Source organism: Perna viridis, chromosome 1, assembly GCF_037379345.1.
Source record: "Perna viridis isolate PV_CMFRI_1.1 ecotype Kerala chromosome 1, ASM3737934v1, whole genome shotgun sequence".
Lineage (NCBI taxonomy): Eukaryota > Metazoa > Mollusca > Bivalvia > Mytilida > Mytilidae > Perna > Perna viridis.
The window spans coordinates 46,270,922-46,288,483 of NC_142445.1; the positions used below are offsets into that span (position 1 = coordinate 46,270,922).

The 17,562-nt window shown below is 31.2% G+C and overlaps 1 protein-coding gene across 1 annotated transcript; it reads right to left on the reverse strand.

Annotated features, from left to right (window-relative positions):
• Positions 1-130: 130 nt before the first annotated feature.
• LOC148629018 (transmembrane protein 214-like) lies at positions 131-17,299 on the reverse strand. Its single transcript, XM_088542516.1, has 15 exons — positions 17,086-17,299; positions 15,074-15,279; positions 12,030-12,186; positions 11,274-11,405; positions 10,978-11,060; positions 9,615-9,799; positions 9,103-9,241; positions 8,463-8,564; positions 7,743-7,834; positions 7,223-7,388; positions 6,495-6,612; positions 6,176-6,272; positions 4,416-4,584; positions 3,061-3,212; positions 131-760 (listed from the first exon to the last, which is right to left on the reverse strand). Exons 1-15 carry the CDS (start codon positions 17,210-17,212, stop codon positions 643-645), a joined length of 2,043 nt encoding a protein of 680 aa, XP_088398642.1. The 5' UTR covers positions 17,213-17,299; the 3' UTR covers positions 131-642.
• Between the last annotated feature and the right edge of the window lie 263 nt (positions 17,300-17,562).

The window sequence follows — 17,562 nt, forward strand, 5'->3', positions numbered from 1 at the left end:
TTAAGATTAACCAACTAATACTGCAGTTATCCAAGTATGAAAATCAAATATCTATGGACGATGACACATCCGACAGCACCTTAGTTTTACAAATGCAATTTTTGTGACTGTATAAATAGATAAATAAAACAAAGTCCAATCATTTATTTTCATTGATTTTAATTCCTAACACAAAATTTATTTTGAAATTGCATGTTTTTAATAAAATTTCAATGTTAAGTAGGAATATTTATTTCATTTACTCCAATCTTACTGTTGTTGTTAAACAATAAAATCTGAGAACTACCGGTAGCTATAAAACTGTCTTTGGTAATTACAAAACTTGACAATGAAAAAGTTTCAGCACCAGAACAAAAAATTGACAAAAGGAAAACATTAATAAAGATCACAATCTTCCTTCATCACAAGTCCAAAATCTTATGACTTTTTACATAAAAACATACTAAGTCTCTGAGACAGTTATAACTCAAAACACTTCATTACTTTCTTATGAACACAGTAGGTTAACACTGTTCAATTCTACATTCAAATAAATCATAAGATCCTGGAGTCCCCTGCTAAATTTTACAATGTTTTTAACATTATTTGATAAATTAATGCCACATATATATTAAATGTATTTAAAACATTAAAACTGGTCAATTATGTTGATGATTTAATCATCTGTTGACACCACTGTATGATCGATGCTGTAGTATTCTGTAAAACTGAGATTCCTGATCTGCACATCTGTTGTAATTTGTCTGGTGTAAAATTATTTCTGAAAGATATAGAAATTGTTTTTTTCATGACTGGATCAATGTGCTAAAATATGCAGTAGCTACACCAATGCCCTGCTATTTACACTTAATCCATAGAGAACAGATAAAATACACAGAAAAGATTTTCATAATTGCAAAAGATTACATCAAAGGTCATAAGTGCTGTTCTCTGTAAGAATCAGGCAGTGGGTGAATCATGGTGGAAAAAATCCCACAAGTCTTTCTATGAAATCTTATTCAAAATACACTTTAAAATGCAGAAATGGCATTCAATTTTTGTCAATTGTCAGTAATTCGAGGTATAAGCCACATGTTGTGCATTGCAATTTTGTCCTGAAAGGGAGATAACTCACTTTTCCCTTGTCATTCTATTGTAACTAAGCATCCTCTGACAATTCTAAGACAAACAACCTGTCAATTTGTCTTAATAGACCATAAGCTATGAGCCTACATTGCCAAATTCATGTTTTTTTTAAGCATGATTCATTATAATTAATTTTGCTTGGTTCTTACAGATTTGAGAACTTAACAGTAACTATGAATGCTTGTAATCACTATGCACTGATATTGAATGGTGTGTCTATACTTTTCCCAACTGTTAAATGAAAGTACCATATTTTCTGGACTTTAAATCAATATTTTTTTTCAACAAAGTGTCAGCCTCGACTTACCGTCCACTTTGACTTTTATAAGGATTTTTCAACTACAATGCATTTCATGAGATTTGTTTAGTTCACTTTTGATTGCTTCAATTCAAAAGTTTTGGTAATCTGCAATCAATGAAAACCGTTACTCAAACAGTCAAACAGGCAATGGAATTCTAATATTAGTGATCACTGCCGCTATCCTTTATGAATGAATATGACAAGTAAAGAAAAGTTTGAAACTTTGAAACCGTTAAAATATACAAACAAACTCTAGAAGATAGATTAACAAAACTTTTTTTTAACTGGAAAGACATGATCCAATGTTCTGAAATTATCAGTCCTTTAATATGCAAATAAAATTAATAGCCATTTACGGTATGTCGTAACACATTCACATGTGGCTCAAATTATAATTAGTTAAGGTGTTATCTAAATGGCTAATAGCAACCAAATTTACAGGTAACAATTATTTCTTATTATATTTCATAATACCAGGTAATATTGTTTATTAATCACTGCCTGTAATTATGACCAATTCATCAAATAAATTTACCGCTTATTTCACTCATGGATGCCCATGTTTGACATGTTTACGATTTCGTACATCCGATGATCTAAGCCTTAAGAGCCATTGACACGCAATTCAATAAAAACAATTGAACTCGAGGACGGAGTACACTTTAACAAAAACAAAAATATTAATTTAATTCAGAAATATTACACTTAGTAACATCAATGGAATGATATGCTGTTGAAAATGAACCGCTCAACTCGGATCTCCGCTGACAAGTACCTACGATATAAATGCACTTCTGACCCTCGGTTATCTACCGATTCGACTTATCTATTTTTTTTTTGTTGGTTTTGGTAAAAATTAGACAATTCGACTTATACTCTGGAAAATACAGTATTTGTAAGAATCGGACAATATGAGAAAAATCAAAAATATGCATGTCAAAAACCCACCAATATGACAATGAAATATTACTCAGGGATACTTTCTCTATTTGAAAAGACCATTATTTGACCTCCGGATCACTGGCTTTGCACAGAAATTTTTCAATAGAATCTTTAAAAAATGAGGTTTTTGACAGAGTTATCTGCCCTTGAAATGTTCATTTTCAGTGCATTTCGATGAAATTGTAACTCAATGGTCCAGCATGACATGGAAAATCTCCTCTGATTTCCTTGATTCTGATGGTGCATATAGTCAAATTACACTATCAAAATGATGGGTTTTTATATACCATGTTTCACCTACTGCCTGATTCTTACAGGGACTGACACATAAGGATTACTATAGTGATAAGTCCAAAACTTAACATTCATCTTATCTCATTTGTATTGGTATCTATACACATGAAAACTGGTTAAAGAATTTAAAAAAATTACATAATTGCTTGGTGCAATTAGTCGCAATCACAAATTGATAGGCACTTTTGACATTAGTTGCAATATTCAATATAAACATATCTTTAGAAATGGTACAAAACACTAGATTCAATTTTTGATTCTTTTTTTTTTCATAATTTAAGCACCTTAAACTCAATTCTGTAATCTCCTAAAACATACAAACATTCCATCTTATGAACAAGTATAGTCGAATCAAAAATAAGATAATTTTTACCCACTTATAGTATAACTTTACTTACAAAACTAAATTTACTTCTAACCATCTGTAGATGGTTAAAAATAAATCGGCCGCATGGCCGTATAATAATATCACATAATCCCAAACAAATTTCCAGGCAATATTTATATAATTTCCAAGCTGGTCGAAAAATTCTGGTGACAGCGAATATACCTGAAAAAGAACACAAAACATACATTTCACTATAAAAATAAAAACTAGAACTTTTTTTCGATTTTAATAACACTAGCATCTGCATGGAAGATGACATAAAGATATATTTGTTTCTAGTTGAGTTCCTCCTTATTTTATGAAATGCATCCTCCATTTGTCAATGTGAAAATAAATGCTGCTATTTTAGAATATTTTTCAGCAAGCATGCAGGAGCAGAAATTAAATTTCAGATTTAACACTAAAATTTAACAAGAGCATGAAATTGTTCTCCAAAGTTTCTCAACACAGGTAGTTATAGTTTACTAATTTTTGATAACCAATTTATAATCCTATTAATTGTATAAATTTTCTCAATTTTTTACTGTTGTTTTCAAATAATACAATTTCAGAAGTAACACGCTTCCTGATAGGATGAACAAATTTGTCCATCATCTAGCAGACCAATTTTGTAATGTGACTATGACGTCATTAACCTTTTCTTAAAATTTGATACTAAAATTAAATCATAAGGAATGACTGTTTTTCAGTCTATTTGAAATAATCTCAATACCCATGGTGCTTACTTGTAAATGACCTGTGTAGTGTGCACTACATGACTAAGGTTATATCTTCATAGACTAAAATATAAGTCATTCCTTAAATAAATCTTGTGATGGTTGATATTCCAAATCATTTGACAGTGATAGGTGGCGGAAAGTTGGGTGAGTGAAATGTCAGAAGTAATTTCACATGTGAATCAATATTGAAATTTATTGCACAGGGAACATTCACTAATTTACTGCTATCTCTAGCATGTTAAAAATATTTTGTAGCCACAAATACATGCAAATAATCAATGATGTCAAGGTGCACATCTTTGAAATATATACTTTATCAATGTCTAATGAAACAAAATTGAATTGAAACACCTTCAACAAAAACTAGAAAAAAATCAAACAAAGAATTATGTTTATTTTTGCAAAATATAGCCAAAGGAGTGTTAATTATGAATGGTAAGCTGCCAGAGTAACTTCACTAAAAGGGTACAATTAGTTTTCTATAACAAAATGCTACAAGTACTACTACATGTAGTCAGTTCTGAAAAATGTAATTGAACATTTTTCATTATAAAAACAGGAGGAGCACAACTTCAATAACTGAATAATTAGTGTGAATTCAAATAATGTGAAGTGAAATTCACTGATAATAAAATTAAAAACTAACCCAATGCCATCCAGCCACAAGTTTAACCATAAGCAGTTCCCTGTAAGGACCAGTGACTTCCATAACTCTGCTCCAGACTGTAATGGTAACCTCCATTGCTTTGTTAACCTGTGGTCTGACTACAGTAGCGACTTTGTTATAGTACAATGGAATGTTGACACTCAGCCAGCTAAAAATAAAATATATATATCAATAAAAATATCAACCTTTCAAGATCATGTTCCTTTTCCTTGTTCTGTGTAATGCAAGTTTCCTCCAATTTAATGGAAGTTTCAATTTCCAACTGATTATCATAATTACATAAAAGAATTGGCTGTGAAGTTCATACAGTTTGGTGGGCAAATGTAAGTGAGTTTTGTTACTGTATATACTTGAGTATAAGTTGGACCCTCTTCAGTCAAAAATTTCTGGAACCTAGCCTTGGCTGGCTTATAAGTCGGGGTGATTTCTGACTCTGACAGCTGCATCACTATCATTCCTTAATTACAATGAGTATACCTGTTAGTTTCGATAACTTCACTAAATGTTGAAATAAATAATAACTAGCCAGAGTTGTTTTATAGTAACAAGTAATTAATTTCTTGACAAGCCATGTGGATTGATTTGATACGGCCATTTTTTCATTCATTCTAATTTTGGTACAACCAATAACCCAAATTAAAGTCATAAATATAGTGAACAACAAAGAAAAAAACGTATTAATTTTCGCAGCAGCTAATTTTCACAGTTTCTGAAAAGTCAACATGTTCGTAGGTATTAATTTTTTGCGGTTTTCAAGGTTGAAAAAAATAAAGTTTTTCAACAGTCTCGGCAGTGTGCGATTCCAATTTTGAACAATTATTTTACCGTTAATATTTCAATATATTAAAATAAATTAATAGCGGCCATTAATACGACATAAACTAATTGACAAGTCCACATGTATAGTTTCTTCCGGCCATTTAAAACTTAAAAGAACTCAATTCATTGCCCATGCTTAGCTTATTGTAGGGATTAACTTTTGACACTTTAATTGCATGCATATGGATTAACTTTTTATTGACAGTTATCAGCATGTGTATTTAACGGTAACCTTTCATTGGCAATTACATGTAGTATGTGTGTTTGACACTCACATTTTGTTTTTGTTAACAGAATGTTAGCACAGCATTGAATTCTATTCTTTGATGTGACAGGTACTCTATGGCCATTGATGCAAATCATTATGTAAATAAGAGTATGAATTTAGAAATTATTACCCATATTCTCTAAACCAAAAATATTGATTACTTTTGTCACAAATTATGGTAGGTTATTGGGTCATGGTTCTATTACACCTTTGCATCTTTGGATACATGAGTGTAAACAGGTAAAAATCAATACACAAAATGGATGAGTGGGAAATACGAATAAAATCATTAAAGGGAAGTATTGTGGCAAAATAAAGACAAAACAGTATTCTTTTACTACAACAAATTTTAGTTGTAAAACGTTGAAAATGAAGATAGTCTTCCTAAAACCAACATTAACAATTTAATATTGGGGTAAATGGTGCTGGTCTGGCTGTTCAAAGTTGGTGTCACATTCATGTCAATTATCAAGCTTTTGACATTCTCAAGCTGAAAATTTTAGTTCATAAGCTAGATCTTGTCTTCCCAGCAGTTAAAAATTTAGTCCCAAAAATCCGATTTTAGGTGAGTATATACGGTATATACAAAGATTATTTAGATTATTTACGTTTCCAAAAAATAGAATTAGAGATCACTACATATTTTACTTACCCATATGCCATTCCATAATACATTGTCAACCTTCCCCAGACTTGTTCAAGGAAGCCAAGAATTCCATAGTGCTCCATAAACCTCATCGTCCTAGATTCTTAAAGATTTAAACATAATTGTATAAATAAATAAACCCTACAGTAACACACACACACTTGTTTATATCACTGCATAAACAGTAAGTATAGTTACGACAAAGAATCACAATTTCTTTAAATGACTGAATACTTTTCTCATATACTATTATCGATTACACAAGAGAAATAGTAGAGATATGATAATTATAAACAACTATATGTATACAGTTCTTGAACAGTACCTTTAATAGAACGACTGGAGTAGAGGTCATAGAGAACAATGACAGCAACAGAAGATACCAGTAAGAAGAACACTAGGAACCATGGAAATCTGGTCTGTTCCATCTCAAGTAATAGGTCCTACAAATAAATAACTTAATAAAATGATTTTAAAAAGTTTGACTTGTCAATGAGCTTTGACATCTTTTAAATAAAGTTTTAATTGAACAGCTTTTCTACGGTTAACATTAACATCATTTTAGTGCAGAACCTTTCTTCAAAATTCTGATTTTTAGAGTGAAACCTTTCCTAAGAAGGGGGAACGGAATTCTGCTTTTCAGAGCGAAACCTTTCATATAAAGAAGGGTGAACAGAATTCTGCTTTTCAGCATGAAATCTTTTGTAAGAAGGAGGAACAGAATTCTGCTTTTCAGCATGAAACCTTTCATGAAAAAGAGGAACAGAACTCTGCTTTTCAGTGCGGAACCTTTCATAAGAAGGGTGAACAGAATTCTGCTTTCTGTTTATTCTTTCATAATCCGGTTTTCCCATATTATTCAATTTTGCCTTGATAAATTTTAATCCAAGTTGCACAAATGGAAGTAGATGGATGACAATTTATATCAATTTTCTAAGGACATGTCTGATAATAATTTTTTTTGCACAGAACAGACAGCACTGTTTTGGTTTTTTTTTGTAGCTTGGTTGGGTTCTCTTTTTTTCAAATGTTATAAATTTATTAATCATCTACCTTACAGATAGTTGAACATTGAGAGTAGCCTTCCATACTGTTCTTGCCCTGGGTAGCCAGTTCATCATTAGTGATAGAGAATGATCTCAGAGTTTGTTGTAACAACTTCTTGTCTAGTTTAGACCTTAGTTTCCCATAATTCTCATGGATGTACTTCAACAGGATGCTACATAACAATTTGTACAGAAATAGGACATTGTGAGCAAACATTCAGAGCTGATACTCAATTTAGAATGTCATTGATGAACTATATGCTTCCTTAAAAAGCAACAATTATCCACTTAATCACTATTCTATAACTGTGCCAACATCTGAGAATCATTTGTAATCACAAAGAACAGACAAAATGAATCAGCTCACTTAATAATTAATTTTTTTTAAAAATCCTTTATTTTTTTTTCTAGTTAGAGTAACAGGTTTGTTAATACTAAAAACTAAAATCCATTTTGGTCACATAGTAATAAAGTATTGAGACAAGGAACCAGTAAATAATGATCTTTGGGTAACTATTAATACTTACCTTGAAGGAAGTAGTTTGTTGGTGTACATCTGACACCACACACTGTAGCACTGTTTGTCATTTACTAGACAGTTTATCAGACAACTAAAAAGCTGCAAAAGTATATCAATATCATATATTGAACAAATCTCTACAATTGTAATGAGGGAAAGAGGCTATTATGATTGACTATATATTCATTTTTGTCAAACATTCCAAGGATAGTAATGCAATGTGTTCCACATTAAAAAAAAAAACATCAAAAAAAACTCTTTTCCAGATTCATCAACAATATGTTCTTGTATTTACAAGAAACTTCATGCATATTGCTTATATTTATTATCTGTAATTTGTGACATTATTCTTTGATGTACACAGATTGATAATGTTTGTCACAGTGTACTGGCCCTGATACAAAAAAATAACAGGTCAGCTTAAAACCAGGAATGCATGAAAAATCGTAACATCACCCAACAAAAAAGGTCATTTGAAATTATTCTTTTTCAAGGTCAAAAATTTTATTTTTTGTATTTTTTCAACATCCAAAAAAACCAAAATAAAATGTTACCAATAAAGTACTGATACATGGAATATTAGGCAACTGATTTTTGATACTGGCTTTCTCACTGGAATCTCAGGCTCGCTTTCACAGGCTCAACCTGAAATACTGGATCTACAGCCAGTATCAAAAACCAAATGTCATTAAGATTCAATATTATATTATAATGACTACTGTCATACCTCATTCTTCATTGGCTGGGAACACTTAGAAGTCAGTCTAGTCAAATAGGAAGGAAAGACAGTTCTCAGACCTGGGGGATTTTTACCTCCAAATGCTACAGACTGTAAACATAAAGACATTGGCAATTAAATAACAGAATAAATACGTGTTTACAATAATGCACTCCTTTCAAAATTACTGATGACATTATGTACTCTACATTATGACTATTTTTTCTCAACAACATGTGATATGTTAAGATCTTTGATTCATTTTAACAGAGATTTTCATAAATTCATTACTACTATAACAAATTGTGTTTCCTTTTTTAACATTACCCGACAGTGATACAACATTGCTGACAGTTGATGCTAAGATAAAATGGTTGATTTATACATTGGTCTATTCATGTATACTAATCCAGATACTAAAGCTATGCTAATCACTCATAGAGGTAACAGCTATTCCAATTTATACATTGGTGGATGCCACAAATCTTTACAAATTGAATGAAATATACATGTATACACTTAGCATAAAATTGCTTCTATGGGTGAGTCCCCTGGCAATGAAGTGCCTTCCCCTAGTACCTTGTATGTTTTAAAGGAACATTCCTAACTGATACATGTACTTATAATCCTATTCAGAACACTACTTTACCTTGACTTTAGGGTAAACAGCTTGCAGCTTTTTCTTCATTTCATTTGAGACATGGTGATCTTCAAACACAGCATCCATCATGTGGAAGTATTCTCTGACAGACACCTCACCATAGTATCTTTTCATGTCAGTATGGCGTCTATAAAGTTGCATACATTAAGTATTTAAGAATGGAGTAAGCATGTTTTGATTTTATTTTGCATGAAAATGAGAATATTAATAGAACAACCTTAACACAGCTGTTAACCTCTCCTAAAACTTTTCAGTCAGCGAATCATTTTAATACATGTACCTTTTTTTACATCAGTAATTGTCAACATGTCAAACACTTGATGGGAGAACACAAAACTTGAACATGACCTTGTACATTTTGGTTCGTAGAAATTTTTTTTTTCAAAATTAGAATCATCTCGTGAAAGTGTCTACTAATCTAAAACTGTACTTGTTAGCACATATCATTTAAGTTTCTCTATAAGTGATGTTTACAATGATGATTCTCAATGTAAACTTACTTGAACAGGTTTTCAAGGTAATCAATGCAGAATGGGGCTAAAGACTTGGAACTCAGTGATGGCAACATAACTTTGAACCAAACTCTCAAACCACATTTGAAATCTCTGGAAGCTTGACTAAGAGCCCACAAGATAGACAAACACTTTTTGGAATTGTTGGAATTAGTAGAAACCAACTCTTCATACTGTAAAAAAAATATCATGTTTCATTGACATAATTATTTTGGTGAAATGGATGCATTTTTTTTTATTTTATTTTTCTACATTAAAAGGGTTTAGGCCATTTTATCAGACTTCCACAAACGAAATTAGACGTTTGTGTCAGGCTTTAACATGCTCAGATTGAGAATAAACTTAAAAAAAAAAAAACAGATTTTTTAGTAGTCGTTTAAAGATATACATTGGAATTTTATGTTATTTCATCACATACTATGTCCGTTACAAAATATTTGAACATGTCATAAAAACAAATGAGATCGATACCAACCACGCATGGGTTTTATAACAAGTTAACAAAACATTGTATCGCTCAGACTTTTCCATTACATCAGAAAACATCAGAGATATTCAGAATAATTAACATGTTGGTAAATAATATCAAATCACTAATATGTTTCAAAATGTAACTTCAAATGTGATGTTGACTACTGTATGAAAATGAATCAATCGATAAATGAATAATTACAAACTGACTGGTTCATATAATACTTACAGTTTTAGTACCATATGCTTTCATTACCACAGAAAGATGGGTGGAAAAATGATGGAGTTTGAAAATTTTATCAATCAAGATATAAATAGTATGAAACTCTCAGTAACTTCAATTCTTTCGCAAACACAATGGTGCATGAAGAATGCACTTGTACCATTAATATAATTGTGCAATTGACAAATCAGTTACAGGTAAAAATCAAAGTCACAGATGGCTGAACATCAGTAATTAATTGACCCGCACACACTTGTCAATTAATTTCCAATAAAAAAATTAGGAAACAGGGAGACAGGGCATTTATGGACACTAATAAAACCACCCAGCCTGTAATTTATATGGGTTGACAATTATTTGTCTGACATTAGAAAATTGTCATTGACCATTTTCAAAATTTGTCATTAAGGATCAGCAAATTTTTATGTTTCCGAAGCCTTGCTTCAAATATATTTTTTATTAAGGATAAACATTAAAAAAAGCAAACACTTTACATGTATTGGTGTTCTTATATTCCTATTTCTAATATTTTGTATTTTAGTACAACGTTTTAGAATGCACCAGTTCGTTTTTATGCTGTGCTGATTTCATCTGTTCACCTAAAAATTATTTCAATGCTAATTCTAAAGAATTTATACAAAATAATATGTTACAAACCTGCTGTAACTTGGAAGCAGCCACACTAGGTCTGACTTGCACCAATAACTGCAGGAACACTCGATAACCATACGTAGAATGATCTACAAAGTCAAATCATTACAAACTTCTAATGCCATTTCACAATATTTTCTGGTTGAAAAATTATGGCGAAAAGTGCTTTGTATATACAATCATGTAAATTCACATCAAAAGCTTTGATGAGCTAGGGCCTCTTAGTAAAAACCTATACTTTTTTAAATATATCTAAGTGTTTTAACCATCAAAGAACATGCATTTTAATGATAAGTTGATACCTTTAGAAGAATCAGACAGCATGTGCTGTATACAATGATAGAAGATATGTTCTAATGTATCAGGTGAAGCCTCACTGATGGTACATCTTATCTTCTCCTGACAGTTACTGTCCAGCTTTTGCATTGGGTAATCTGTAATCAATTACTGGTATTCAAACATGCAGTTTATTTCGATGAAATTTTTTATTAATCATGAAGGAAAATACAAATGTAACTATAAAACTACAAATTAATTCAACACAGAATATATATAGAATGCTTTAAATTATTCTTAAACAGTTCAGAGTTCAAGAATTTTATTTTAGAAAGAAATAACAACAGCAAACAAACAAAAAAGGACAAGGAAAAAACATTCATAACGATCCACGAGTTCATAATGACAACCATTAAACTTCTGTATTGATGACTTCAATCTAGTAGCAACATAACCCTTTCCAGAAGCCTAATTGTAAGAAGTCTAGCGCAATACAAAAAATCTGTGCAGTTACGGCAAGCTCTGGTATAACGTATGAGTTGTGATATGAAAACTCCATACGCAAGTACTGAAGGGATGTGCCACAGATGAAAGGAAAGTTGACAATTCTGAATGAAAAGTCATCACGTTTGTCGTATAGTTTGGTCAATAGTTTTCCTTTACCATCGATCTCTTAGTGTATGTCAAGATATGAAGCTGACTTCACAGTGTCTGTAGTATCATTTATCTCAAGTTCTTTTGTACTGATATATTATCTTCAATAATACAAACAGGAAAATTACCCTTGGGTTTTCCAGAGAACAGTGGGTCATTTGTTTCAGGTACATTTTCTAGCTTGATATTAAGAAAAGAAGCTAAGTCTTTCAGCCAGACATCAATATTATCAGGGAACCTAGTCTGAGTCTTGGTCAACAAAGAAGAAACTTCGTCAGTAGTAATCTGGAATACAAAAAAAATATTTCAAACAAGCATACAATTATAAACATCTATAAGCTATTTGTTGTTGATTCATCATTTATCTCTTATCTATTACTTCCTAATAAAAGCATTTCAATCATTTAAATTTAAAAACAAATAATCATAATAAAAGCAAAGTCCAATTTATAAAAATAATATTTAATAAGACTAAGATTTCAGTACACCAGTAGATGACCATATTCAATATTCAATTCCTTCAAATACACATATTATGCCTGCCACATTAACAAGGAAGCACTCGTGTATTTCAAAACAAAGAAACTGTTGTAATATTTAAGCAGAAACATATACAATGTTTAAAAAAGACAACTCTAGAATGTCATGTCTCAAGTCTCTCTTACATTTTCCAATCATGGTGCTACAAATGTATATCTTCCTACTTCATCAAAGGTTAATATCACTTTGAAGTGTGGTTTACCCTGTATTTATATACATTTGGACTTCAAGTGTAAGTTCACAATTTTTACAAGTAGGGTTAAATCAATTCAGATTGTCGATTAAAGTAACTGTGCAAAGTATTACATCGCAAAGAAAAGGCATAATAGAGATATCAGCTTTTTTTCTATCGTATAGAGTCTTGGTTTCGTCTGCCATATTTATGATTACAACATCACAAGCACTGAGATGGGGGAAGATAACTCCTGTAAAACTCCTGCTAATATTTCATACGTATAAAGACTGAATTATTAGTTAAACAACTTAAGACCGATGTTGCCCAAATATGCTGTTGTTATCATGAGAAATATTTTTGCACTTTTTCTATTTTTGTTCTTTTTTACATTGGTATTATAAATGTTTATTGATATTTTTGTATTCATGAAATTTAAAATAAAAAATACATCTTTTAATATGGAATACATGTAAATCCTCAATTAAAGAAACGAACAATGCCAATTCAGTGTACTTCAAGAACAGTTTACTTGTACTTGTTTACCTGCATGTCAGAATTACCTTGTAAATTAGATTTTGTCTTACAACTTATTTTACTAAGACAAATGACCAGATAATTCCATGGGGACAAATGCTCTGATCTGCCAAAATTTACCAGAAAAATGTTATTGGAGATTGATAGGTAAGGGTAAATTGTTTTGAAAACACCAGTTTGCATTGTTATCAAAATACAAACTAATTAGTAGTGGAAGTTACATGTAAATTGACAATGAATAATGCATTTCATACGGCATTTTCAATAGCTTATATACATATTATTGGGGGTGGGTGGGGGGCTAATTTGATGATATACTATTCCAGCGGATTTAAATATACAATTTTATACTTTATTATTATATTGTATATTAAAATTGCTTTTTCAAAAAAATAGTAAACTTATTTTAAATTTTACCATTAAATTTTCGGCAGAACAAGCATCAAAATGTGCAACTAAATATTTTTTTTATTTATATTTACTTTAACATGATACATGTATATGTTTACTGTAAAATTATGATATAACTTATTTTTCATAACTATGGTTTAAAAAAAATTGTACATGTATGGTAGAAATATTATTAATGACCTGCTGACTCTTTAGTACGTGATGACAATTTGAACGACTATCGGAAGTTGATTGACTCATTAGTGTGTCTAAAAGACTTACCAATCTGACGATAATCGTTAAACATTACATATTACAATTAATTAACAATTATCATACTTCAAAGAAATACAGTCATAATAGTCTATTTGAGTAATACTAAAACGGTGAGACATCCTGAAAGCATAACTTAGCTAAGCGCAGTCAAAGAAACATCGTCCGAGTTCTGAGAGTGCTAGTAATGAAGGGTCAAAATACCAAGCAATGTGCATTTACGGGACAATTAGCATAAATCAAGATTTCATGCCAAGAAAATTTCCAATCTTAAGAGTGTTCTCCAGGTCCGCCCTCCTATAATATGGGCCCATAAAACAAAACGTTGTGAGATGTGATATTTCGATCCTTTCTACTATGTATTTTAGGAAGATATGCTTTTATCTGTTTTACTTGCACACATACTTTAGAACAACTCTCTGAATGACATATATAAATAAATAAATTGAAAGACAAGAAAATTATGTCCCAATGTTCTTTCATGACCCTTTTAGTTCATTTTTATCTCTTTCTGGTTACATATCAACCTAATCATTTTCCAAAATATATAATGTCTTTATGTTGACATTTTTTTATTTTTATTGCCAGCAAGCTCATTGTGGCTGAAGCCGAGAAAGCCATGTTGTTTATCACAATCTCTGTCATTATGGCGCTTTCACATACATTTTTTCTGATAAAAAAATAAGTTCTGAAGATTTTTTCATAAACCGGAAACGGAAAAAAAAAACAGAGAATCTGGATTTTTATTTTTTTCGTCAATAAAAAATAGGGATTTTTTCCAGGCAGGTTGGATGACCAGAAACACACATCTTATTTTTTCTGGCCTAAAAAGACTTTAATCAGAGCCACCAAAACATGAAACAACCATCTACCTTGCACCACACATTGTAATTGACTTAATCTGTGTATATTGGGTCACTTCGATTTCTAGCCTTACAGTTATTAGACATATCAATGACAATACCCACAATCGAATACAATGCCACCTGTGACCGATCACGTAACCTCCCTAGTAAAAGATTCTGACATTTCAATGCCAATTTTAGACTAACTATATTTTTATTGGTCAGTACAATGTATAGTGTTCAAAATGCATATGCAAAATTTGAAAAAATTATGAACTTACACTTTAAATACAAAGAATCCTAGTATATACACAATGTATATAATTTTCTTCAATTCGAAGAACAACATGTAGATTTGCAGTGGCATTGCAGATTAAAGTGTGCACATTTCTTATCTGAATTATAATACATGTACCAATTTCATTGCCTCCTCTAAGGTCATTGTTTTCTTTTTCTTGTCTTGATCAGGCTTCTTCTTTTTAGGCTGACCAGATTTCTTGGTATTCTCTGTAACTTGCTTGTTGGAAACTTCCTTTGCAGGCTTGCCCCCAGTTACTCCATTTGCTCTAAGCTCTTTTTCAATAAAAGCCTGATACATTGTAGATGACTCCCTTAAAGGTGCTTAAATCATTAATAAGAATAATATTCAATTATGCAGTGGGTAGATCGAATAAGAGAAAACCTCAGTATTAATGGAAAACTTCAATAAAATGTTTTTTGGGAGGTATAATCATTATGTTAATTAAACATACTTGAAATAAGTTTTTCATAAACAAAATAGTTTTGTATGAATATTCTCTTTCTAGCTTCCCAATGAATATGGCACCAGTACTTTAAAATCAGTTACATTTCTTTCCAACCCAGTATTGTTTATTAGACTTTCGTGGGATAGTAAGAAGGTGTTGCAATATGCATAAAAAAAAACAGTTTTATCATAAAAATAGTTTTTTTAATATATATTTGAAAAACGTTAGAGTTATTATACCACCCAAAAAAAGTATTTTATTAAGGTTTTTGGTTTTTCCATCTGGTTTTCCGAATAATGACAGGTTTCTGTTTATTCCAGGTACCATTACAAAAGGTATGCAGTTAATTTTTTAAGAAACCTTCTCTGAAGGTACATGTATGTACATCACTACATCATACAGTAAACCCTCCCTTTTTTGGGTCAATCTACCTCTGTGAGAAAGTCTCCCATGTAGGAGACAAATCTCCCTCTCTCACAAATTTCTCTCCACAAAATCTCCCTCTTCACATAAATATTGCACAAATTATGTTCTAAATGGCTTATTAAATTGATATAAATACAATGTTTATGTACCATAATAATCATTGAGAACCAAACAACAAATAATTATTCCTATTGTTGCTTAATTACTCAAGTTTTTATTAGAAACCCTTCGTATATGTTACTCCAGCAGTGCTAGAGGTTGTCTGGCAAGCTATTTTCTGACTTGGTGCTATCCTAACCTCTAGCATCTGACAAGTTGAAAGCCACCACAAATGTGAATTAGCTAAACGTGTTTTAAAATATTTTAAGTCTTTTCTTTACATAAAAGAAGTTTAACCTACTGGAAATCAAGCAATAAAAATCCTAATTTTCTGTTAAACACCTAGAAAACATTTATAATGAAGACAGTTATCAAAGAGACCAGCCATTTTGAATTACATCGCTAAGTTTATGGAATACAATATATTTTTGATAAAACAAAATTAAAGTTAGTAAGGGCAATTTGTTGGTGAATTTAATATGTTTGTTTCACAAATTTTAAAATCTGTAATTTTATTAACCAGAATTACATTCAAAAAGCTAAAAACCAAATGTGAAGTTCATTTAAACTGCTTTTACAAAGGATTTCCAGGATTGCTAGATTTTCTTATTAGGTAGGTCATTTGTTTTTCTTCAGTTTATTCAAATTCTCCAGTGTTATGGTGAAGATATTGTATAAAATGTTTTGAATGGTAAATATTTTACTATAATTCTGCCTAACATCAGAACAAGTTGTATGCAATATGACGATTGGAAGAAAGAGGTTGGGGTATGGAAGAATGGAATTCCAACCTCTTATGTTGTAGGAGTAAGTACATGTATCTTAGTCTTATCTCTGTACTTGGATTTCTAGCAAAATTATCCCTTTTTCTGTGAAATAGGTCATCAGGCTAAATCTCCCTCTTAGTAAAGCTGAAAAGGGGATCTCCCTCTTAGTGCACTCAAAAGATTAACAGGTATGCTATAGTTGCTACAGCATGTAAGTAAAGTAAGTGGTAAAGCAGTTTTACTATGTAATTTAAAGACAGCAAATGAATGTAGACATAGTTAATAAATATTGTTACATTGATTAATCACTGGTGATAACACAGGAAGATAGAGGGTCTAAGTTAAAATTTTGGGCGTATGGTTTGTTATACATGAATCTGTCAACCTACGTTGGGCTTCAATCCTGGGCATGTTTTCCACCATTTTCTTCTTTTCTTGCTTAGATAAATGGGGAATCTGACTTTTGGTCTTTTTCCCTTTACCAACAACTTCCCAAGAAGTACTAGTGCTTGCCATTTTCTATCCACGAAGTACGATTTCAAATTTGACAGCAATTTTCAATGTGACGTGCAACAGATGGACGTTTCCGCTTTTCGGAACAATCTTGATTTACCCAAATACAATGTGTGATCAGCGAAGCGTGAAATTTTTCCGCAATTTTTATAGAAGAATTTATGTCCCGCTAATAAGTTGGATTCACTCGCATAGCATTTAGAGGATTTTCCATCAAACAATTTAAGAAGAAAACTCTGCAGAAACATATAGGATACCTTCTACCACCCACCATCGTAAATTACCATGTTCATAAATTCCCAAAATTGATTAATGATCATAAACGAACATTACTGATGTACAAGTACATTGTT